This window comes from Gavia stellata, chromosome 16 (assembly GCF_030936135.1).
Source record: "Gavia stellata isolate bGavSte3 chromosome 16, bGavSte3.hap2, whole genome shotgun sequence".
Classification (NCBI taxonomy): domain Eukaryota; kingdom Metazoa; phylum Chordata; class Aves; order Gaviiformes; family Gaviidae; genus Gavia; species Gavia stellata.
In genome coordinates, this window is record NC_082609.1 from 4522120 (window position 1) to 4546107 (window position 23988).

At 40.2% G+C, this 23988-nt stretch overlaps 2 protein-coding genes across 3 annotated transcripts; one reads left to right on the forward strand and one right to left on the reverse strand.

Annotated features, from left to right (window-relative positions):
* The first annotated feature begins 968 nt into the window (after positions 1-968).
* SMAD5 (SMAD family member 5) lies at positions 969-12347 on the forward strand. 2 transcript variants are annotated; one of them, XM_009815620.2, is made up of 6 exons: positions 969-1557; positions 2775-3026; positions 4076-4195; positions 4839-5060; positions 7583-7839; positions 8797-12347. In XM_009815620.2, the coding sequence occupies exons 1-6, from the start codon at positions 1155-1157 to the stop codon at positions 8938-8940; spliced, it is 1398 nt and encodes a 465-aa protein (XP_009813922.1). In that variant the 5' UTR covers positions 969-1154; the 3' UTR covers positions 8941-12347. The 2 variants fall into 2 exon arrangements, with proteins under 2 accessions (XP_009813922.1, XP_009814672.1); XM_009816370.2 differs by lacking the exon at positions 4076-4195.
* Positions 12348-22082: 9735 nt separating this feature from the next.
* SMIM32 (small integral membrane protein 32) lies at positions 22083-22403 on the reverse strand. The gene has a single exon (XM_059825179.1). The coding sequence runs from the start codon at positions 22401-22403 to the stop codon at positions 22083-22085; it is 321 nt and encodes a 106-aa protein (XP_059681162.1).
* Between the last annotated feature and the right edge of the window lie 1585 nt (positions 22404-23988).

Consider the following 23988-nt stretch of genomic DNA (forward strand, 5'->3'; position numbering starts at 1 on the left):
ATTTCCTCTTGTCATCGTTACTCCTTAAATTGGGGGGAGGATTTGCATTACAGCTGGTGAGTGGTAGAACACACCACCATTCATGAGCACAGTTTGAGTTGCACAATGTTGTTCCACTCCTCTCCTTTCTGAGGCAGTTTGTAGTAAAGGTCACATTTCTAGTACTTACTCCACCATGCCTTTTCCCCCCCTCTCTTTTTCTGGGGAAAAGATTTTTTTTTTTTTTTGTTTGCCAAAGGCTAAAAATAACCAGTGCTTCCTTATATCTTTTAAGAAGAATATCTGAAGTGCACCATAAAAATAGCCACAGCTGAAAAGGTTGACCACCTTTCTGAGTGGCTGGGGAGGGGTTGGTTTGAGGTTTTGATTGGGTTTTTCTTTTAATTGTTTTTCTTCTAGTTATCTACAGTTTCCTCCTCATTTTTTTAATACTCTTCAAAAAACAGGAGGTACCTAATTAGAGCTGAAGAACAAGTAGATGCTTTCGTATTTCTCCTTTTGGGAAATAAAGATCCATTTGAGAAACTGAGTACTTCTGTGCAGTACTGGCTGTGGAACTACTGGTTCCACGGTGCCTCTTCCCTGTTTCTAAGTCTTCTGGTGAAGCACTGTGACAGGGATATAACACCAGTTGTAAAGCATATTCCCCAAGCCTGTCTTCTGAAGGGAACTCATGGGTTTAAGGAACATTGTTAACAGAAACCATGCTGTCCCTTTGGTCCCTTGACTGTGCTTTTTCCCACTAATCAGTAGTGCAAGAACTGGGGACTCTCATCACACTTTACTTTATTTAGCTTTGGGGTGAGGTCCTAGTACTTCTGGGATTTTGTTTTGAAACAAAATCAGGTGCAATGGCTAGGGTTGAAACAGACATTCTTTTAATATCTGCCTTTTTGTTTTACCATATTCTTTACTTGTTTACTAATTGTTAACTTATCTTTTTAATAGAACTAAATTGGAGGAATCAATCATTTTTGATGTGAAGACTTCATCACTGAGATCTATATGTTCATTTGTCAGCCTCCAAGAAATAATACAGCTCATCAGTGGCAATAACTGCTTTTTGTATACACTGACATTTATTTGAAAAAACAAATAAACAAAAAAAACCCCAACACACAAAACCCAACAAACCTTTTGAAGACTTGTGTCAAATGACGTCAATGGCCAGTTTGTTCTCCTTTACTAGCCCAGCTGTAAAGCGTCTGTTGGGCTGGAAACAAGGAGATGAAGAGGAAAAATGGGCAGAAAAAGCTGTTGATGCTTTGGTAAAAAAGCTGAAAAAGAAAAAAGGTGCTATGGAAGAACTGGAGAAAGCCTTGAGCAGTCCAGGACAGCCCAGCAAGTGTGTTACTATCCCCCGCTCTTTAGATGGACGACTTCAGGTTTCTCACAGAAAAGGCCTTCCCCATGTAATTTACTGTCGTGTTTGGCGTTGGCCTGATCTACAAAGCCATCATGAGCTGAAGCCATTGGATATTTGTGAATTTCCTTTTGGATCTAAACAGAAGGAAGTCTGCATCAATCCATACCACTATAAGAGGGTGGAGAGCCCAGGTATGTTTGAATGTGGCTGTCGAAAAAATGAACAAAATCTCCAGGAACCACCCTTATTCACTCCCTCCTCCTCCAGTACTGTATAACAAATTACATTTGGTGTATGGGGGAGTTTGGAAGAGGAATGTTCAAAATATGTTTTGGGGAGGTGTGTTGTTCATTCTGTACTAGCTGTTTTTCTTTGTGGTAAATCACACTGTTCCCACAGATCTCTTAAGCCTGCTACCCTTAAAGTTAGTGGCAAGTCCTCATTTATAAGAAACTAGGAAAGTAGTAAACTGAAGACTGAAGACTTCAGTTTCTTTGAGAAACTTGTTTAAAAACCTCAGTCCTTACAAGGAGGTTGGTATCCTTTCAGGGGCTTAATATTTCATCAGTGAGTGACATGAATTGAGATTAAAAAAAAAAAAATAATTTAGGGTGCAGTGTTCCCCAATTGATTTTGCATTAGCAGGCAGCAGAGCTGAGCAGAACCAAGAGTGATGATCAGTTAGAGCAAGGTACGTACCAAATTTGTGTCAGGCAGCAAGTCTGCTGTTGAGGCATGTTGCCATGGGAGAAGGTGAGGAGGGTTGTGGTTACGAGTGGGAGAGATGAATTATGTTGCTCTGGAAAGTATAGTGAGAAGTTGCTTCCGTTGTGCCACAAAATGGTTGTAACTCTACTGCAACCGGCTGTAGTGCTCAGGTGCTCTAGTGTAGCACTTGAATTCCAGAGACTCACGCACTCTTGAATATAAAAGTTAAAACTCCAGCTTAGCAATAGTTGTATATTGTAGTATAGATTTTGTTTCTCTTCAGTGAAAAGGACTCTATGTAACTATATAGTTTGACTACAGTAATATAGACTGTATTTCTGTTTTTACTGATTTGATATTGTATGCATACAGTGAGTTTTGTACTTCTAAATCAGTACTTTGGTATGTGCCATGTGTGGACTGTTTTTTTTTAAAAAAGGTCTGCTTCCAGTTGCATGAAATATGAGTGCGTTTCTGCTCTGATTTTTGTGAGAGTAAAGTTTGAGTCTTCCATGAAGTGTAATGTAAAAAAATGAAGGAGAGAGGATGGGCTAAAGGCATGACAGATGAATCCCCTACTCCTTTTTCCTCTCCAGCTAGCGTTGAAATTTTCATGGTGAGCATATTGTATCTCTTTCCTTCTATCTCAGTTTTTAATCTTAAGTTTCTCTGGTTTTTGTTTGTTTGGGTTTTTTTTCAGTTCTACCTCCAGTGTTAGTGCCTAGACATAGTGAATTCAATCCACAGCACAGTCTACTAGTTCAGTTCAGGAACCTAAGCCACAATGAACCACATATGCCACACAACGCGACATTTCCAGATTCTTTCCAGCAACCCAACAGCACTCCATTTTCCATTTCGCCAAACAGTCCCTATCCACCTTCTCCAGCCAGCAGCACTTATCCAAGCTCCCCAGCTAGCTCTGGACCATCTAGTCCGTTTCAGCTACCGGGTAAGTACAGCCTAAATGTCAGCTTAATAAAAATAACTGAAATGTCACATGCTGTTGTGACTTACTACCTCAGGAATTTGTGATACTTGCAATATATTGCTTTCCTATTTGCATTTTAGGGGGTTTTCTTCCTAGTTTTGTCACAGAAAGAGCAAGAAGTTTATTGATGTCTTTCTCTGAATAAAGACACTTGTGGTATTTAACTGGGAAACAAATCGAGAAAATTTTTGATAGGAACTTAGCAGATTTGGGTGAAAATAAGGAAAAAACACTGATTGATGGGGCAAAGCAAAGAAGCCTTATTGAGTCTGTCTGGTTATTGGTGTGGTTTATAAAGCCAAGAAGTTAATAGATTAAAGAATTTATATTTCCAGTAGCTCAGTGGCCTCATCTTTCTTCTTTCTGGCTGTCCAGTGCTGGAGAAAGAGTGTCCATTCAGTGGGGTATCCCTCTCAGATAAGGACTGTGATCACTGGGACGGATGCATTAGCAGTATCTGGAGGCAATTTCTGAAATAGGGGATAATAGCGTGTTGGTACACTGAGTACTGTGCTGAGTGGAAGAATGCGGAGATCCACACTTTTATAATGAACTCAGCCTACAGAAGCAGCAAAACTATAACTGTTTTAAGCCTTCATTATGCTACAGCAAATAGACTTATTTCTTCAACTGCTTCTTTCTTTTTGAACATGGAGAAGAGGGTAGGCCAGAGGGCTAATGTTTGTGTGGGGAAAAAAAAAAGTGGGAACTGTAGTCATCTTGCCCAGCTGCAGGAGTACAGTTGTTAAAGAAAAAAGGCAAAAAGAAAAAAGCACATCTTTTGGTTTTCCTCAAGTGTCCAATCTTGTTATTAGTCCCATAGGTAAGAATCCAACTATTGAAGGTGGTTACTGTAAAGACAGCTGGCTGGGTTGTCTTCAGGTTACTTTGAAAATGGGTCCAAATGTTTTAACATCTCTTGCTCAAGAGTATTTTTGTGTGTTTACAACTGTAGAATGAATAAATATTCTAAATTGTTGAGGTTTATTCTTACTTTTTCATGTTTGTAGCTGATACTCCACCTCCTGCATATATGCCCCCTGATGATCAAATGGGGCAGGATAATTCGCAGTCTATGGACACAAGCAATACAATGATCCCTCAAATCATGCCAAATATATCTACCAGAGGTAAGTTGTGTAGTATGGTGTAAAGTTAACATAGTTTGGCTTCTTACAACTCATAACCAAATTGAATGAGTAACTTCAAATGGTGCAGTAAACTTTGTTGATAAGTTGAAGCAGCCCTCCAAGGCAAATTGGGGCCATAACAGAAAGAATTGAGAAATAAAACTTGCCTTGCTTATTTGCATCTCTTGCTTTTAAAGCCTCAGGTGCATAGTATGGCTTACAAGAAGTTGAACTTTTTTCATTTCTCAGAATTAGTCTTTTCTGCTACCTTTGCCTGCTGTTGGAATTGCATATGCACAAGGGCTCTGAAAATTGAGTCCCAAAATACCAATTAAAACCTTTTTTTAAAAGTGGGCAGAAGAATCATGTTTCACTTGATACCACAGTCATCTGTATTTTTTGTGTGCCTTTTTTTTGTTTAACATCAGGCTTAAAATAGGACAGTAATTATAAAATCAATGGACTAGCTAAAATGCATGAAAGTAAAAATCACTAACATCTTAATCAAGTCTGTTCTTGCCCATTATAACTGTTGACTAAGCTTTTAGTTATCTGTTGATATTTTGGAAGGCCTGCTTTACAGTTTTAGATTTAATATTTTAACATTTATGTAAACTGGTATTTCCATTTTGCTTATTTTCAGATGTTCAGCCTGTTGCCTATGAAGAACCCAAACACTGGTGTTCGATTGTGTATTACGAATTAAATAATCGTGTTGGGGAGGCTTTTCATGCATCTTCTACAAGTGTCTTAGTAGACGGGTTTACAGATCCCTCCAATAATAAAAACAGGTTCTGCTTAGGTTTGCTCTCAAATGTTAATCGCAACTCAACAATTGAGAACACTAGACGACATATTGGAAAAGGTAAAGCTTTGTTGTGTTACGCATGATTAAGAAGCTAAGTCCTTGGTTTTATTTCAACTTCTGTATACTGCAACAATTACTATTCTCAGATAAGAATAGTAGAAGTAACCTATGATATGTTATCTACCTCCCCAGTATTGGAAGACAACTTACTTAAGCATAGCTTGATTCTAATTAGTCTAGGAATTGCATAAATTTTTCTTTGGCACTAATTTAAAAGATTAAATATTACCTCTTCCTTAAACTGTATTGTCACAGGGGCTTGTTTGTTATGGTTATTGATAGTCTGTGTGTAGAATTTTGTGTTTCAGCACCAAGAAGCGTATTGCAGGAGTTCTGATATTCTACCTTATATCTGCTTCTTAAATCAAATTCTTCATACCGCTTTACAGTATATCAAAGATTTTTTTGTTTTGTTGTTCATGCAAGGTATTATGCTGCTGTCTACAGTATGTTCAAATATCTTGCATGAGTTGGCAGCAGGACTTTGAAGTGCTAATGCAAAACTGCAAGGGCTCATTTGTCTGAGTGAATCCATGGGGTGTGTATGTGTGTGGGAGGGATTCCTGGAGACAGCAGGTTTTGCAAGCTCTTCTAGTTTTCCTGTACTGTTTGGCTGATAGCACATATAAATGCACGGTTTTCATCTTTGATGGAATGTGCTTGGATTATCTTAAAATGTGGTACTCCTTTTCTGAATATCTCCTTTTTTGTAACTAAGTGCTGAGAAGAGAACCCTGTTTCTATTGCACATATCTAGACGCCTTTTTAACACCTAAGATCGCTTGGTACAGTTGGTCTTGAGTTTTGTTTGATGGAAGTCACTGTTGCTTGTAATATATTTTCAAGACCCATCCTGTCCCTTAACGCTCTTCTAATTAGAAACTACTATAAATACAGCAAAATTTTGCAGATAATCTGGAGACCACAAGTTACATTAATATCTGTTGGTAACTTGGCTCTGTAATGCTGTTGTTTGAGAAAATTTAATGTCATAAAGGAGAGCAACTGATTTCTGGCGTGCAGGTGGTTTGTCAGGTTCTTTTGTTTTGGCTTACCCCTTTCAGTGGTACTGGCAGAGAAATCTTGCGCATCTGCCGAAGGTCAGAAATGTAACAAGGATCCAACATCATGTTGTAGGATAGTGTTGGCTGCAGTGAGCTTTAAAATGTCTACATCTCTAATACTAAATTAAAACTTTGCTTTATGGTAACAGTTCTGAGAACAGTTAAGATTGTTTTGGGATAAAGTCACTATCTATGCATGGCTTTTGTTTGGAAGGTCTTGGGTTTTTTGCCTCCTTAAAACTACCCAATCCTATTTGCTAAGCTTTTTTCTGTACAAGTGTTGCATTGCAAGCGTAAGTGACTTCTAATTGTGCATTGGATTATTTTTGAAGTATCTCTGTTCTTCTCAGAATGTTGTATTACCCAGCTCCCTTCTTCAGAGATCTCTCAGAAGGTCTTTGCCCAAAAGAACTTAGCTAGCAAGTGGTGGTCTCTGTCCTTTTAAATGAATAGGGTTGTGTTGTGAAAATGCATTCTTGCCCACCCGAGATTTTGGTAGCTGCTTATAGTTGATGAAACCGATGGTCCCTCTGTGTAACCTTCATCCTGCCTTAGTCCCAAGTGGCTCTAGCCATGTTCACAACAGTTGCTGCTGTCTGAAAGATTAACTTGCATCTGCTGACTTGCTGCAGCCTCCTTTGGCAAACCACGGGAGAGCCTGCAGTGGATTCTCAGAGTATTGCAAGGAAGACCTAAACTGAACTGTATCCCAACCACATAACAGTGGTGGGTGGGGGAAAGGGAGAAGATCTGGGAGAATGAAGGCGAGTATCTCAACTGCAGTAGCAGTGAGAATCTGTGTTTGGATGCTGAAAGAATCAGGAGCTTTTATATATTAATTTTTAGTCAGAAATAGTGTTACACAGGCTTCAGAACATAAAGGGAGGGAAGCACTTATGTACATAGCTGAATCCAGGCAGATGTGATAAATGTAGGGGCTTTGCTGATTTTAAGGTCTGTAAAGCCTGATGGTATTTAAGTTGTGCAACTCATTGGACTTACCTCTCCTTTTGATAAACTACATGGAAAATCAGAGCAGACTATGGATATACTTTTTCATTCATGTCTATCACTGCCCCTTCTACCAGGACACTTTTATTTCTGTTGGAACTGCCATAGGCAGAAGCTACCAGTTTTATAAAACTGAAGTTTTAAAATCCACATAAGTTCTCTAGGAAAATAGCTTGAAATAACTTGATGTGTGGAAGTAGTTTTTTCATTCTATTCTGTAATTGATGAGAGAAGGACATCTAGTGGCTGATGTATAATGCAGCCTACTGTATTTTGAAATGAGAAAGTATGTTATAGTGTGAGCAAAAGAGCTTTTCTGAAGAGCTCCTTAAACAGAAAATTTACTTTGCCGTCTCTGATTTCAAGGGGATTGTATTAAGTACTATATGTTTTGGGGGGGAAGAAAAAAAAGTTATTTGAAACATTTTTATCTTTGTTTTCAAGGAGTTCATCTCTACTATGTTGGTGGGGAAGTCTATGCTGAGTGTTTAAGTGATAGCAGCATATTTGTACAGAGCAGGAACTGCAACTACCACCACGGCTTTCATCCAACAACTGTATGCAAGATTCCTAGTGGATGCAGTCTGAAAATTTTTAACAATCAGGAGTTTGCTCAGCTTTTAGCTCAGTCTGTCAACCATGGATTTGAAGCAGTATATGAGCTTACCAAAATGTGCACCATTCGAATGAGTTTTGTAAAGGTAAACAAATTATTTTGGGGGCATTTAAATTTATTGTGGATTTGGGTATTCAGCAGTAATTACATTAGCACTGTAACAGTGCAGCAAAGCTATTCTGACCTGGTGTGGGTTTTCTTTATGATAAGTAGGTTGAAAATGGTTAATTTGGGGAGAGGGAAATCGATGCAAGAAAGGAAGAGCACAGACTGCTGTATTGAATGTTGGCTATGTATTTAGTTACTTCAGTATTCAGGACAGGGATTTAATCACTGTGGTTGCTATAATTTTATTAAAGGAGATCTGAGCTCATGCTCTAAATTTGAAGGAACAAAGTGAACTACAAGACCACTAAAAGAATGTGAGTAGAGAGGAGCATAAGTGATTGCAGAAAAAATTGCGACTCCTTCAAAGATATTAATACTGTTTTATAAAAAAAGATTATGGAAAAAAGTCATGATTTGAATTTATGAAGTCAAACTGTGCTGTTATTCTCACAGTGGTGTTTTCCCAATGTTGTTTAGTCAGGATGCTGTCCATTTCAGATTTAGTGTAGAGCCTAGACTTAGACCTTCCAGGTTTTTTGCATCTTGTCCAGAAGACGTCTTGTTTGTTTTGTCAATTATGATAAATACTGCTCACTTTGAGAGTGTGGAGGATAAGGAGCAGGAGGGAGAAACAGAAGAGAGATGTGGCCATAGCCAGGAGTCATTCTCGAGTCAGCAGTGCGCTCCACAGAGGAGCTCGTGTAGTCGCTCCAAGTCTGTGGCAGACAAGACTTGATTCAGTCTTCCAGGTGCAGCCTCCCTGCTGCTCCTTCCCAACCTCATTTTTTATCTTGAGATAAGAACTGTTGCTAGATTGTGAGTTACCTTTAGATAAGTATCTTAAAACATTATTTCCTGCTTCTTGTTAGTACAGTTATTTTGAAAGACAAGCATGTTCTCAACTTGATAGATAACATTTTGTTCATTTTTACAGGGCTGGGGAGCTGAATATCACCGACAAGATGTCACGAGCACCCCATGCTGGATAGAAATTCATCTTCATGGGCCCCTCCAGTGGCTGGATAAAGTACTTACACAAATGGGTTCTCCTCTTAATCCCATCTCATCTGTTTCATAGTGCTGAAATTCTATCTTCAGCCTTATTTTTAGCGAACTTATTCTAATTCTAGAGAAACTTCCAGTGTGGATACTGTGAGCTATATGGAGAATGGATCTTACGGTTTAGCTTTCTTTTTTTAAATCCCTTTGTGACCAATTCCATTGTGTATAGCTAATCAGTTTTACATTTCAATTTGTTCTTGTGATGCTTAAGTGACAGTTGAGCCCTAAGGGAAAAAAATGTCTATTGAAAAATTCAGAACACTTTTCCCCTCCTTCAAGTAGAACTTAAACAGGCATATGTCTTAACTGGAAAATTTTTTTCTTCTTGTCCTGTAGGGACAAGAATTATGAAGACTGACTTCAGAAAATAAATACATATCGTAGTTTGGGATTTTTTTTTTAACATTTATGAAACTGTTTGAACATGTGCAGCTCCGGCTTGCAAGCTGTATTTTTAGCATAGTTGTTTAACATCTTAAGGTTGGCATCTGTCATAAGCAAAATTAGACTTTATTACAGCTAATTTGCCTCAGATTGAACAATGTGATTTTTTTAAATGTATACATGAAATACACTTTTACAAATATTGGAGTGGTGTAAAAACACTTGTATTGTCTATTGGAAAATGCTGTCATAAACACACTGTACATTAATGCAGACTAGCAGTTCTTAGCCTTTTCCCACTTCAGTTTTGTAATAGCTCTTTTAACCACCATTCTAAATAGTAATGGATACAAGGTAAACATCTTGCACGTTTCTGGAGTAGTAATTCTTGTTTTGCTTTGATTTACACTCATGCCGTTTGGATTTGGTTGCCAAGGCTATTTCTTTTTAGGTACCCTTCTCTGTTTTAACATAAACACTACTATTTGTAAATGGCAGTGCTTACTGCTTTTTGGAAGGATTAAGTTTTTTGTTTTCTTTTTGGTGTTCTAGCTGTTTATTTTACCTGTCTGGAATTGATCTGTGTTAGGCCTTTTAATCTCTCAGTAGACATTATGCAGTATTAGTGATTACACTGTATTTAATTCACTTTCAGTATGAGTTTGAGTCTCTTTGAAGACTGTGAGTGGCTTAGCAAGTTAGTAACTGAATGCAGAAGCTTTTACTTCCAGATCATGTAATTTAATACAGACCTGTTGGTAATGACCAAAAGTAATCAATCACTTCTTTGTAGCCTACATGAAACAGTGGTCTTGATCCTGTCCCTGATGGCAGGTGTTCAATCAGAAGACTCCTAACTGTAGTTGGCAGCTTTATGGGATTGAAGGACTGCATTAATATGATGATGAAATTTCTCACGTGTAAAGAATCCTGTTGCCTGTGCTGTTGTATTACTCAGTAGAGAATTTAAACACTGTACTAAACACTAAAAGAAATCAGTTAAATAACGTATGCGTATTTTTCCCCTTCAAATAATAAAAAAGGAGACTGAAAGAAACATTCTAAGAGAATTAGAAGTGAATTATATACAAGATTTCTTTGCATGCAGAAAAAAACCTATTGTATTTTTTAACTTCTCACCCTCCTTTTTCTCTCTCCCAAACGCCTCTTCAGAAAAGGGTTCAGTGTTTGGGGGAGAGGCTGAAAACTCTAAAATGCAAATGCTTATTAAAAGATATGTTGCAGCTAATTACTGCAATCCTGAGACATTGATTGCTTACACAAGTTCTTGTGTCTTTTATTGAACGACAGTTTCTGCTCAAATGTGGAAATCGTGTATCATATGGTACCTAAGTAACAAAGGATCTTAAAGGAATAAAATTGTTTACGTGTCATTAAAATGTTTCTTATGAAATGCCTTAAAGGAATAAACTGTAACACTTCTGCAGAACCCTAATGTTCTCTTGTACAGGAATTTCTGTATTATAAAGTGTTTTGTTTTTTTGTTTTTTGGGTTTTTTAAGCAGTTTCTCAAGTGGGTTTAAAAAAAACCACAAGTGCATCTTCAGGAGAAGGGGAATAACATTATTTGCCTCTCACCTTTGGGGTCTTCTCTTTAATTCTTTGGAACCGCAACCCAGAGATGGTTCTTTTGGTCAAATGAGGTGCAAAGTCAGTTGGCCGTAGGATCAGGCTTCTGTTTTCTTCTCCCCAGGCCTGACTTTTGTTGAGTTGCTGAATATGTATATTTGACACTACAGGATTTTTTTTTTCTTGGCTAACTTTTATAATAAATGTCATGGCACATTGGATTAAGGAAAGATCTCAGTTGTAGGTACAAGATTTTACTTTATCCAAAATGTTTTTCACCTGGCTTCATCTCTGTTCACTTGTATGTTTAGATGCAGCCAACTAAATGACTCAAGAATGGGTGCTGAAGTGGGTGTTCATGAGCCAGAGCTGGTGCTTAGTGCTAGGATTGTGATTAGATTGGCTTACCTGTGCACTGAACCGTAATTTCTGCAATAATATCCAGTTAACCCACTTCTGATGCTGTCATTAAGTACTAAAATATGCTGGCATTTTTCTGCTTGTGTACATATTCTTGAACTGTCACGTATGCAGTGCTGGGGATATCCTTGTGACTGCTGATTTTGCCAGGGTAGGCTTGCAGGAACAGACCCAGTAAGGTTTGTCTATGTTCTGTTTTTCTGTTCCTTTTAAGTAGGACTTTTTGAGAGCTTTCTAGTTAGCGAATTTTCTGTGCTACTGGTTCATGGTGTTTCTAATCATGTTTAGTTCATCTGTGCTGCTGATACAAAATTTGGGTATCAAGGCGCAGAGGGATTGGATGAGAACTGTTTGACCCTAATGATGTTTTAAGTATAGCAATAGCAGAGACTGCTGCTTCTGTTGCAGCATACTTGTGTATGAGTCACTTCTTGATCTAGATGGAGGGATGGAGAAATTGAATCAGCCAGTAGTGTGGTAGTGGAAGATGGAGCCTTCCCAGTATAGCCCAGCTTAGACTGAATGTTACTCTTCAGTGAAAACTGTTTTGGCTTTTGTAGTGTATTTTCTTCTTTTTGGGCATCTTTCTACTTTGCACCAACCACAGCATTAACTAACGGCTTTGGCAATACCAGCAAAGAGCCTAGAACAGGCATATACTGAAGTTCTTTCTGGGTTTGCTTTTATAGTCACTAAGATAAGATAGTAGCTTGGATATTCCTCCTTAGAGGACTTCAGTCTTGCTGGCAGTCAGTCCAGTGCCTTGTGTAAGTATTACGTTCATACGTTCATTTAATTGCATTAGGTATGAAGTAGTTGTACATGAAGGGATGACATTGGGTTATAGTATCTATAGGACCAAAACAAAACTTTCTAGTATGACTGACTGATGAGCGACAGATCTAACAGAACAGCCCATTAGTCAAAAGAATGATGAAACAGCCCATGTGTTATGATTCGGTATAGAATTGTTTAAAATATTGGAGTTCTTTTGGTTTTTGCTTGAAGCTATGATCCCCCCCCCCCCCCCCCCCCAGTATTACAATGTGAAAGTTGGCAGTTCTTGGGCAGATACTCTTTCAGTGTAAGTCTAGAGAACTTTAAAATGTGTCAGGCTTTCTCCCTAGTTTGAAGAAATAATTTTTTTCCAGATACTGTTTTATTTGCCCAAAGTGTTGCTAGTGGTGGTTTTTAGAAAAACAAACAAACAAACAAAACCAAACAAACCAAAACATTTTCTAAATGTTTTGCTTCAAAAGACAAACATGTGACTAACTTCTTTTTTTGTCGTTGTGAAGTTTCTGTTTCGGAAGGTAACCCATTCTGAATTCAAATCGATAGACCAAACCATCAGATTACAACATAATGTTGCTTTATTGTGCTGCTCCATAAACCTGCTTCTGTGTTTGTTGCAAGCATAACCTTTATGCTTTTGTTTACATTGTAGGAAACACAGTTCTAGCAATGAGTTTTTTCATTTAACTCTAAACATCTTTTTATTTTGTTAATTTTAAAAATATTAGGTTTTGCTATGTTATGTTTTTAAAGATATTTTTTGCATACTGCTGCTCATATTTCAATAAACAAAACAAAAAAACCCACAGAATTTTCTGATTTTCTTTATCTGTAGCTCAGTATGTCTCAAATATTTGTTTACAAGGGTTGACTTAAGAGTTCTTGTAACTCTCGATGCTGGTGCCTTACCGTGTACATATTCCTCCTCCATACAAGTGTGATCTTGTAATTTAAAAAATACTTTTCTATAGCTTTTTGGTAATGCAAAAGCTGCAGTGCTCTTGGAAGAAGAGATTAAATTATTTCATTAATTGATTTAAGAGTCCTTTTTTGTGGGGCTTGTAGAATGCAGCCAGCCAAAATCTCTAATTGCAATAACAGTATCAGTTTGCTGGTATTTATAAAAATATTTAAATCGGTAGTACAAAAAAATGTATATCTGTAAGACTTCAGCAACATGCTGATTATTGTGTTTTGGGTGTGGTTGGGGTTTTTTTAGCATTGTGGCTGACCATAACATTTTTAAACAACTGTCATCGTGTCTGAATGTGTAGAGCTTTAAATTGATGGCCTTTTCATTGAAATGAAGGCTGTTTGATTATCTCTTGAAACTCAAGTACTGTTCCAATAAAATGGAAGTTTAGGAACATTTTAGTAAGCTGTTCTTTTACTGTCTATTGGCCTTGTTTTTTAAGATTGAGGGGAAGAAAGCTTTTCTCTTGTTTACCAAGGTAGTACAGAAATAGATGTTGAAATAGTAATTGGTGGTCTGCACTAATTAAAAGAAATCCCTTTTTTTTTTTTGGCAGGATGAGTACAAAAATACCGCATCTCAATTCCACAGGGATATCTGTTTAAGAACTACAGAAAGGACAAATTATTCGATTAGTACCAAACTGAAACAAAAGTGTTGATGATACTGCTTGATCTTGTCTGTGCTTCCTGCTTTGGGATTTAATACGGCTAGCAGGCTGCCACCTTGCAGTAATACTTCATCAAGTTCTCTCATATTCTCAATAATAATAGGGTTTTTTTTCCTCTGAATGTACAACTGCACTGTATTAAGGAGGATCCAATCTCTCGTGTAGTAATTTTTTTAAAAATCTGAAACCTGATGGTTTTGCTTCCAAAACAATGATTGCCATGTAAAGTTCCCAGAAGATTTATTATGATAGTATTACCTAGATGATACAGTCTAATTTGCAAGTAACATCTCAGATTAAGTGTTGCAGTGGCTTGTTGGCTTTCAAGAAACTTTTTATCGACTGGTATTAATAGCTTTCTATATAAGTAAAAAAAAACCCAAAGAAAAAACATTGGTTATTAAAAGGTTTAAAATATTATTTTATAGAACTGAAGAGGTTTTGTTAATCTTACTAGTCTTTCTCTCTGGGGAATTAGGGGTATAGTAACAGTTGATAATTACATCTCTGAGTAGCTAGCGGAAGTAACCTGTGAAACTGTTCATTCATGGGTTTTTTTCAGAAGGGAAAAAAAGCTTTGGGCAAAACCCACCTCTTCCACTTCCACTCCAACCTGCATTGTGTGTTGAATGAGTCAGAGGCTACTTCTGTTCACTGCTGCTTAAAAAGCGAGTATCTCACTGGCGTTTAAAGTAATTGAACGGTGCGTGTCCTGTATCTTGTGCTAAGATAAATCTGCCTGCCTTGTCCTGGAGTGCTCCCTGCCCTGTTGTAGCCAAGAACTGTGCCTTCTCTGACACCATCCCAAGAAATCCTACTCATCTAGAAAAACTGTTTCATAGAAGTTAGGAAAACTTGGGAAGTTACTTTTACTATAGATACTCTGGTCAGAGGACATGGGTGATTGAAGTGTCAAGTCAGTGCGCTAAATCAGGCTTTTACAAATTGCTTTCCTGAAGTAAGCACTTGGTATCATGGAAATGCTGATTCCATTTAAGTTGTCAAATTCAGTATTGTGGCCTGTATGATATAGAACGTGTGTTTTCTGGACACTGCTAGCATAAAAAAAAATTGGGCTACACTCGGTGATGATACTGGCTCTAGTCTCCTTTGAAATGTTAAACACTGTTAAATTAATCTGATTTAGGATGCAGAGCAAGCTATCTTCTTCTGTGTGCACTGAGGCATTTGTAAAAAGTCCCAAAGTACCTGTGAATTGTCAGCCACTCAGTTAAACCTAAATATTTTTAGATACTGCATCATCTTTATGCTCAATTAGTATTGGCGAGAGAATGGGCTTATGCTGATTAGCGTTTTGTAGTCAGCCAGCATTAGCACTTTGGGTTGGTATCATTCAACACAAATAATCATTCCCTTTAGTTTTGGATATCTGTGTATAAACTCCAAAGTAAAGAAATGTCATCCTCTGCATTTTTAACATGCAGGTGCAGCAAAGATGGTTGTCTGTAGCTCTGTAGTGTGAATTCTCACTCCAACCACTTGCAAATTAGATAGGCGGAAGAAAGCTGCCTGCAGGACAGTAGGTTGCGTAGGCTGAAAACCAAAGCTATAGAGTGGAGGTATGAGACTTTTTGCAATCTGTCTAGCATCTGTCCCTGGGCTTCCTGTTGTGCTGTGGGAACAGCAAAAGTCAAAGTAGAAACTCAATTTTGTGGAGAAAAGAAAAAGTAATCCCCACAGCATAAAACCATCACCAAAGCCACCACTATACTCTGAGTCCTAATGTCTTGCTGCTTCTCCCAGATGTTCAGTTGTTCTTTTCCATGACTTTCCAACTCCTGCAAGTTGGAAGAAGGGTCCTTTAGCCTCATAAGAAACATAATTTTGAAGTCTCTGTTCCTTTTACCTCTTCCCATATGTGTTGTCCCCTACCCAGGTGAAGGGGACTGCGTGCCCAGGTTTTCAGACACGCTGGGGAGAATGGCATCTCATGCATTAGTATGTGCTAGCCATTTGTTGCACGTAGAATAAAACACGCAGTCTGGCTTTTTCTCTGCCCTACGTTTCTGTATTTAGCAGTATTTTCCTCTAAAAACATCCTGAGAGGTCTCGGAAGTCCAGCACAAAGGACTAGACCTCAAGATACTGAGTAAGGATCCTCTAGCTGATGGACCTCTAGTGGCACATTCATGTTAAATAGAGGGAGCAAGCCTTAATAAAAGACAACTTAGCCCGAGCACAAACACGTATAATACCTGTGTGATAGGTGCTTCAGTGTTTTACGATTTCCAGGCAGTTTGCGTCAAATTCTTTTAAAATACATTGTTCTTGTTAACTGCCTTACAGGGCCACATGTTCAAGTGTCCTGTACAAATATTTCTGTGAGCAATATTTTTTAGCTCTAGTTGAGTGCAGACCCAGGGGAAGGTCTGGCTTGGGAGTCTCTTAATCCTCCTGTTCTGGGCTTCCAAAGGTAAGTCTGAGGCTGCAGTTTCATCGGCTGGTAAATGCAGTGTAGGGCATGTGGGGGTCCAGTTAAAAGCAAACGTTGCAGCCACCAACAACGGTAACATTTGAAATGGTAGAAAGTCCAGTCTAAAAGTTCATTCAAAAAATCTGGAGGCAGGCAATCTATCCCATCAGAGATACCTTCCCAGGCAAGGCATTTTTTCCACTACTACCTTAAGTTTGTGCTGGATTGGTAATCATCTGCTCTTCTAAGAATGGCAAGAAGCCAGCATCACAACAGTGTCCTGTTTTCTGAGCGCAATGGTCACACCTGATCTAGAGCAAGCGGTTGCTGTTGGGCAATCCCGCAGCGAGCAGTTCTGTGTGAACGTCTCTGTTGAAGGAGCTCTGCTCTGGAAGAACACTAAAAGTACTCACTTTAGTGCAAGGAATGAAGACACAGAGCTATAGAAAAGCACAGGAGAGAAGCACAGTCTTAAATTCTTTTATCCGGCATTTTTGCTGTGCTAGCCACAATGTTTCCCTTAAATGTATGTGACTTGGGGAAACTGCTATCAAGCCAGACCAGCTATAGCTGTAAGGTAGGTTTATGCTAGGTCGATCAGTTCTGCATTTAATTGATTAACTCTCTGTATTGCTGTTGAAATGGTGCTGGCTGGTGCTGCGCTGGAGGGAAGAGAAGCAGGATGGAAAGAGTAAGGCAACACATCCAGAGGGTGGTCATGGGCAGCTGCAGTGCTGTATGTCACCTGGAGCCCACCTGCCTCCTGCTCAAGGTATGAGTTGGGTTTGGCATGGGCCAAAGCTGGCATCAAAGGGGTGCTCCGAGTTACCAGGGACTCGGTTGCTCCAGGGTGGGGGGGTGGTTGCAGAAACGTGACAGTGTTGTGGAAATGCTTTAGGTGCCTATACCTGCTGCAAGTGATGTAGGACGACTAAGGGAAGGTAAAAGTCTAATAAAGACAAAATGATGGGTAGTTTTATACACATCAGCAAATTAATGTGAAATCTCATTTTCTTAAGTCTTGTAAAAGAAAATAAAATTCAAACTTGTGTTCAGAAATAAGCCTACTTAATTATCAAATCCCCCCCCCCCCCCCCCAAAAAAAAAAAAAGACAAACCCTGTAAAACTACTTCATTCCTGCAGAGATGCAAGGTGAGGGGTTTGGGGGGTGGAAACTGTTGGGTCGTCTCCAGCCTTTCTGTGTTCCTGCTCCTTGCAGAGCTCCTTCTTTTCCATAAGACATTTAAAAGAACTTGTAACAGCTCTTTTGTTCTAAGGTCAGTTTTATTTTGTTCTTTATAAACAGCTTTTTTTCCATTCTCTTTTTGAAGTTGTACATCTGCTATTGCAAACAACCCGGGTATTTCCAGGACTAAAGAAGTGCTGTGTAATCCAGACATTCCTGCAAAATCTTATTTTTCTGAAGTCTCTTTAGATAGAGAAATTGCTGTCAGCAAACTCTTGAGCCTCTCGAGAAAGCTCTGAGCTGTGTGGGTGTTTTCGACTTAAGAGCTGGATTGGAGGAATTTGAGAGGCGACGCAAACTACACGAAATAGGCTCTTTTCTGTAAGAGCCAAATGGAGACTAGTTTTCCTGAGACCTGTGAGATCTCCGGTCTCTGAACAGTCGCACTCTAAAAGGTCTTTATAGAAGGAAATCTCTTTAAGTTTCCTGTAAGAAATTGAACGTAAATATAGTATGTAAAACCTGGCAGTGGAAGTTCAGGAGTGAACAGGTTGTGTCCATGAAGACTATTCACCGATGGTACTATAGGCACTGCTGGGGCAAATGCTTGACCCCGCAGGGAGGAATTCCATATTGCCAGGAAGGTAAAAGTGAGGGAGAGAGGAAGAAAAAAAACTTGTAATGATGTGACTGTGTGTGTAACTTGTCCAGGAGACTTTCTGTATGGCTTAATGGATTTAAATCAAAATTGTTTTGCTTCTACCTGTAGTTTCTGTATTTGCTCAGGGTCCTGTGAGTTAAGGCTCAGAAGAAACAACCTGCTAAAGCCAGATCCGCTGTGAACACAATCCAAGGGTATCTTCCTTCCGTCATCTCAGTCTGATGTATCTGCTGGTGTTTTAAATGTTCCGAATGCCGGGTAGGTAAACCTCGTGGCTCTCAAAAGGTTTAGCGGAACAAGGACCATGGTCAGAGCAGCGTTCGGGGGGGACACTGCCTGGGCAGAGCAGAACCAAACCTCTTGCCCAACACATCTGCTGGGGTCAGGTCTGGCAATGTGCTCCTGTGCATGTATCAGGGGCAGCTGCTTGTCACTAGGAAATCAAAGCTTGGACTCTACTCAGCCTCTTCAGCCATTCTCTGAAATCACTCTTTGGAAGGACAGAAAAACTCGGGAGGAGTGTAACTACACCCTCGCTCTTGTTAGCGCTTGCTAAGGGCTTTATGTAAGTCCTCAGCCTTTTCTCTTTCTTTTCTTAATGGAAGCTGAATTGCAGAGGAGCCTTCATCTTGGTGATTCCTGTTTTGAAGTGGTGTCCTGGGATAAGGGCTTTTCATTTCTTTTGAAGATGCCACTAGAAGAAAACTCATTAGAGCAAGTGCAGTTACAAATTGCTATGTCTCTTGTGGTTTGACACCGGTTTGGGGAGTGTGATCATGCAATACAGCTTTGCTTTCCACTTTGCCATGCGGCACCAGGGCATTTACTAGCCTGAGGCATCCCAAATAGACATGAAATATTTAGCTTTTGAGATTTATTCTTTGCCTTTTGTCTTGCTGTGTAGTTCAACAGACTTGCAAGTCCTACAGATGAGTCCTTTCCAGGCATCAGTTGTGATGGCCATGCAGCATGGGGTGCAGAAAACGCTCAGATCCTGGTTTTTGCTTGGGGGAGAGGGAAACGCAGGAGGGTGAATGCCCATAGAAAAGCCCACCACAGCCCACCTACAGGTAAGAAATGCGAGAAGAAAGATGGATCCTGCCTGGGTCCCCAAAATGTTAACGAACCTGGTGTTCAGGCAGAGCAACAGGATGAGCGAGCCCCAATTTTGGGGTGGTCTTGCAGAGGAGCATCGTGTTGGCGGCTCCTCCTTAGTTACTCAGTACCAGCACTGCAGCAAACTCCCCGCGGGCAGTGTCTGTGCCAATGGCTGGGGCAGCTGCTTTCAAAACCAGCCCTGGACTAAGAGATTAACCCAACAGACTGCAATACAACAATAATAATCCGTTGGAAGGGAGGCATGAGATGTGGAAGTTCTCACTGTTTTCAGGTGGAAGCGATGAGTTATTTCCCTGGCCCAGAGGAAGAAGAGTTAAAACCTTATTTAACTGATTCAGCAGAGCACATAGCCGTGTATTTTAAGTGTGTGGATGCTCTCCAAAGCGTTATGGGAGATACTCATCCTTTGAAAGCAAGGCATACCATTAAGAGCCTCTCCCAGCTGGGGCACCCCACCTCTCCCAGCATCGTGCTCCAGATTTCTGGTGTTTCACTCATCCTTTGTGTTTTACCATATCTACCTCCAGTCTGCCTTGTAGAGAAGCCATCAGGCAGGAGGCTGCTGCAGGGCCGCGAGCATAGAGAGGCGTTTTTGAAAGGCACATTGAGAAAGTGGGCTTTGCTGTAAAGACACAGTGAATGGTGCATTTGTGTCAGGGGCAGGAGTGTGGCAGGCAGAAGGTGGGGGCAAGGGATGGAGTATACATTTGGGACCCTACGTGTGTCATGCACCTAATAAACCAGTTACAACAAGTGAATAAATGCCTGTCGGTCCTTCTTCTGGCGTGCCTGTGGTTGGGAAGTGGATTTTATGGTCAGCTTGAATTTTGGACCTGGTGGAAGAGATCAGATGTTTTCTATCCGTACGTTTCATACATTGGTTAAAATGGCATTAATAGGACTTTCTTCTGCAATGGAAGCGATTCTGGGTATTGATGAGAGCAGCACAAGGCATGCATAAAAGCTTTCTCAGTAAATCAGCTAACACTCTCAGCAGGACAGGTTCTTCTGGGGTATTACTCCAACTATCAGGCTGTGGGGAAAAATAGGATTATTCCAGGGTTATTCTCGAACATTTAAATAAAGTACAGTAGGGTGCAATGCAACATGTGCTTTATCAGATTCTGAGGCTTTTGCCAGCAGAAATTCTTAGACCAGACTCATTATGGCTGATAGCTGAAAACAAGCTGTCATTACTTAAAAATAAATAAGAAATGCCTGATTTGATAAAACTTGATTTATTCAAAAAGGGCTGAGATAAACACACTTGAATTTATTCTCACACATTAGAGTAATTACTTGGAATTACACCAGTTAAATTTGGTTTAGAGGAAATAAAAATTGGCCAGCTGTTGAGGAATAAAATATTAATGGTGTTATATAGTAGTTTAACTTGAGCATAATAAAACATGTAACCAAGACAATGACATGAAGTGTTATCAACTGTGCAATTTGTGCGTAAAAAAAGCTTGCACACAGGCTCCTGTCTGTACACGTTTTGTCTATGTGCTTGAGTGCAAGCCTGTATGTGTGTAATTGCATTGTAAAATCTCCTCATTTGGATTAAGTAAGTTATGTACATATACACACACAGCACCTCTGCTGTATTCTGCATGTTAAGAACGGATTTAGGGGCACAGTGTCTGACACCACTTGAACCCCATTCTTCTGATAGATGATCCACTAGCAAAAACAGGAGCAAAACCACAGTTTAGGACTCTGTTTCTGGATAGTTGCAATTCAGTTGTGTGTTGAGCCACTGGGGTCAAAAATGAAAGAAAAGCCCTTTGCCCACTGTTTGTGGGAAATACAAATAGTGTTCAGGGGTTCGTGCAGTCACAGCACAATTCCAGACCAAACTGCAAGTTTACTAGAAATCAGCATCTATAAGATAGCATGTCAGCTAACGAGGTTAAGCAGAAGCTTTTAGAACAAAATCGGATAGCTAGTAATTGAAAATGGGGGGTTTTGCCAGTGATCAGTGTTGAATCAAGCTGTTGCCATGTCGATAAAGCATGCTTCTAATTGTGCTAGATTTATATAAAGAGCAACGAGTGGGGATATTGTGCATTAAAGCAACCATTCCTATAAAACTGTGTGTTACGGCTTTCAGAAGTTATCTACTTTGTGTACTGAACTCAGAGCACTCTGCTCTCCCCTTTCATTAGTTTACATACTATTAATGGTATTTATTTTCTCTCCTTCCTTCTCCCCATCCTGATTATTTTGGTTCCATGCCGTGGTGAATAATTTCCTTTGTAGCTTAAGAAAGTTGAAAACAAATTCCTTAGGTATTTAGTGTTTCACATAACTGGTAACTTAAAACCTGATCGATAATGCAGTAAAACAGCCAAACCACCTTTAACAGGATCACAATCAGAAGTCTAAATAAACATTTTTCATTTTCTCCTCCTGCCTGGCAGGACTCCCGCTGCATTACCACGCAGTTTCTGCAGCAGTTGAGAGAAATGGGTCTGGAAAGTAAACTCATACCCTCAATGTGGAGCCATTAGGTAAATATACTGTGTTTTTTACATTTGATGCTATGGTTTCATAAACATGGGTAACAAGCTCCACCAGATGCCCAAATCGGAGGTTGTTGTTAATGCAAATATCCTTGTATGGACACTGAATGGGTAGATGATGACATTTGCATACATATCGAGCTTAATCTGGAATCATGGGGCAATTTTTTGCACAAAACTGTATAAATTTGCTAAAGCATTCTCTCTTTAGTTCATAACAGAGCTTTTTATTTACAGCTATTCCGATCTGCATACAGCATATTTTTCAGCAATCCTTTCCTGCGATGCAGCCTATTACTCTAAGAGGGTCACATCCATTCACTGACACATGGCAAGAACGCCTTATTGCACAGGGTTTCTGGTTCCTGCTACTGTTGTAAGACATAGTTGCTCTCTAGTGTCAGACAGCTTGTGTCCTCCACGGGCTCCTCGCTTCTCTGAGCGATCTGTCGTAAGGAAGAGTAGCAAAAAAAGAATTTTTCAGCTGGCAGTTTATGAAGAGCACAATGAGCGTCACAGTCAAGAGCAGAAAGAAAAACAGAATGATGTAAGTCACCAGGTCTGGCTTATTTATTTCCCCTTCTTTTAACACCCTGGCTGTCGACATGTAAAAAGCGGAGGAGCTCACAGGTCTCGGTGTGCTGCTCAGGTAGGGCGTGTTGGTCTGAATGATTAGGTGAGCTTCAGTGGCACTGGTTGAATTTAGCAATTCACTATACATGTTCTTGCTTAAATTTCCTCCACGGTAGAAGTAAAGCAGGAGAGCAAATGCAGTCAGTCTTTGGCATAGGAAAGGAATAATATTCCTGCTTGTAAAAGGCTGAAAACCAGCCACATTTTGTCTAAAAGCAAACTAATTCACTCGCATGGCTCAGTGACTTTCTTTTAAATCTTCTTGGCTCATATTTACAGCATTCATCCACAAATATTAATCAAAAACGATACAGGTACCTCGTGTCCTGGCTCTCGTTCCCCCAGCACACCTCTTTTGGGGAAATGCGCTGGATCATCTGCTGGTCAGCCGGACGGGCTGGGAGCTCCGGGAATCTGCTGGGAGCCCCGTGCTGCCGCTCCACGTGCATGGGAAAAGGCTTTCCCTAACCCCGCTCCGGTGCTGGCAAGGCTCTGGCTGGCAGCACTCACTGTCCGTGAAGGGAAGGCACGACGGGTTTCCAACTGATTTTCAGAAGTGGCATGCACACAAATCGGGGGTTAAATGGCATCTGCGGGGAGAGGCAGCTGCTGCTTTGAGATCCTGCTGAATTTGCCGTCGCGGTTCTCTGCCTCGGGAGGCTCCGTGCTGTTGAAATCCTGGTGCTGTGAAGCAATAGTTGACTTTCTTAATCTCAGTTAACGGTGCGCTGTGGAGCCAACGTTAAGAGGCTGAGCTTTCTGCTTGAGCTTTCCAGGCACTCCTTTCAATTCCTTTGAGAAAAACAAATTAAAAAAAAAATAATTTGACCAATGTCCCTTTGTTTAAAAAAGAAATGTCAAAAAAGCCTCCCTGTAAACAGGAGGGGGGTTAGTTCTTTGGAAACCTCTTCTCTGCCCTTGGCTCAGCCGAGCTGCGAGGTGGGACTGTGCAGGGTTCTGTCAAACGTGACTTTTCCCCCCCCACAGAAGCTCCGCCGCAGTGTCACTTGCTACTGTGGGAAGGGGAGAACTGCGTGGTGGTGCCGACCGGCTCTGCAGCCCGTGGTGCATCTGGCAGTGACACGATGCTGAAAAGGAAGAGATCTTCCAATAAATCCCTGTGAGTGCCTGAGGCTCTGGCTCGAGGTTTTGAGCTGGGGGAGGGTCGCAGAGAATGGGACAAAAAGAAGAAAATTGCATCAAACCCTTCTTTCTTCCTCAGACCTTTATTGTTAAAATCTAGAGTAATCAGAAAATGTCTTTTTTTTTTTTTCTTCTATATGGTCCCCAGCACCCTCTCCAGCCTGACAATTAGCATGTTAATTTTTTTTTTCACCAAATTGCTTTTATGCCATTAGCTGCTGGCTGCTTGCCAGCTCGCTCTCACAATCTCTTGCTCCTGTGCATCAGATGATAAGCGCCGTTAATACTTTTATTTTAATGCCTTGCAACTTGAAAAAGGGCAGGGGGCATGGCCAGGGGCGAGAGGAGCGAGGAGGAGAGGAGGACTCAGTAACTGGGCAGAGGAAAGGGTGAAACACCTTCTCCAGTCCCAGGGTGCTGGTCCAAGCAAACGTTAAAGCTGCTTATGAGGAGATATTGCAGCCAACAGTCCCGGGTGATTAAACGTTTCAATTGGCATAATAGGTGTTTCTGCTGGGAGAGGGGGAATG

What these genes read in the sequence shown, in the direction of transcription:
- SMAD5 (XM_009815620.2), top strand. Translation starts at nt 1,155, where the DNA reads ATGACGTCAATGGCCAGTTTGTTCTCCTTTACTAGCCCAGCTGTAAAG. An exon ending in TAAGAGGGTGGAGAGCCCAG is followed by an intron (nt 1,558 to 2,774) that starts GTATGTTTGAAT and finishes GTTTTTTTTCAG; the next exon opens with TTCTACCTCCAGTGTTAGTG. An exon ending in GCCAAATATATCTACCAGAG is followed by an intron (nt 4,196 to 4,838) that starts GTAAGTTGTGTA and finishes GCTTATTTTCAG; the next exon opens with ATGTTCAGCCTGTTGCCTAT.
- SMIM32 (XM_059825179.1), bottom strand. Translation starts at nt 22,403, where the DNA reads ATGTATAGTGAATTGCTAAATTCAACCAGTGCCACTGAAGCTCACCTA.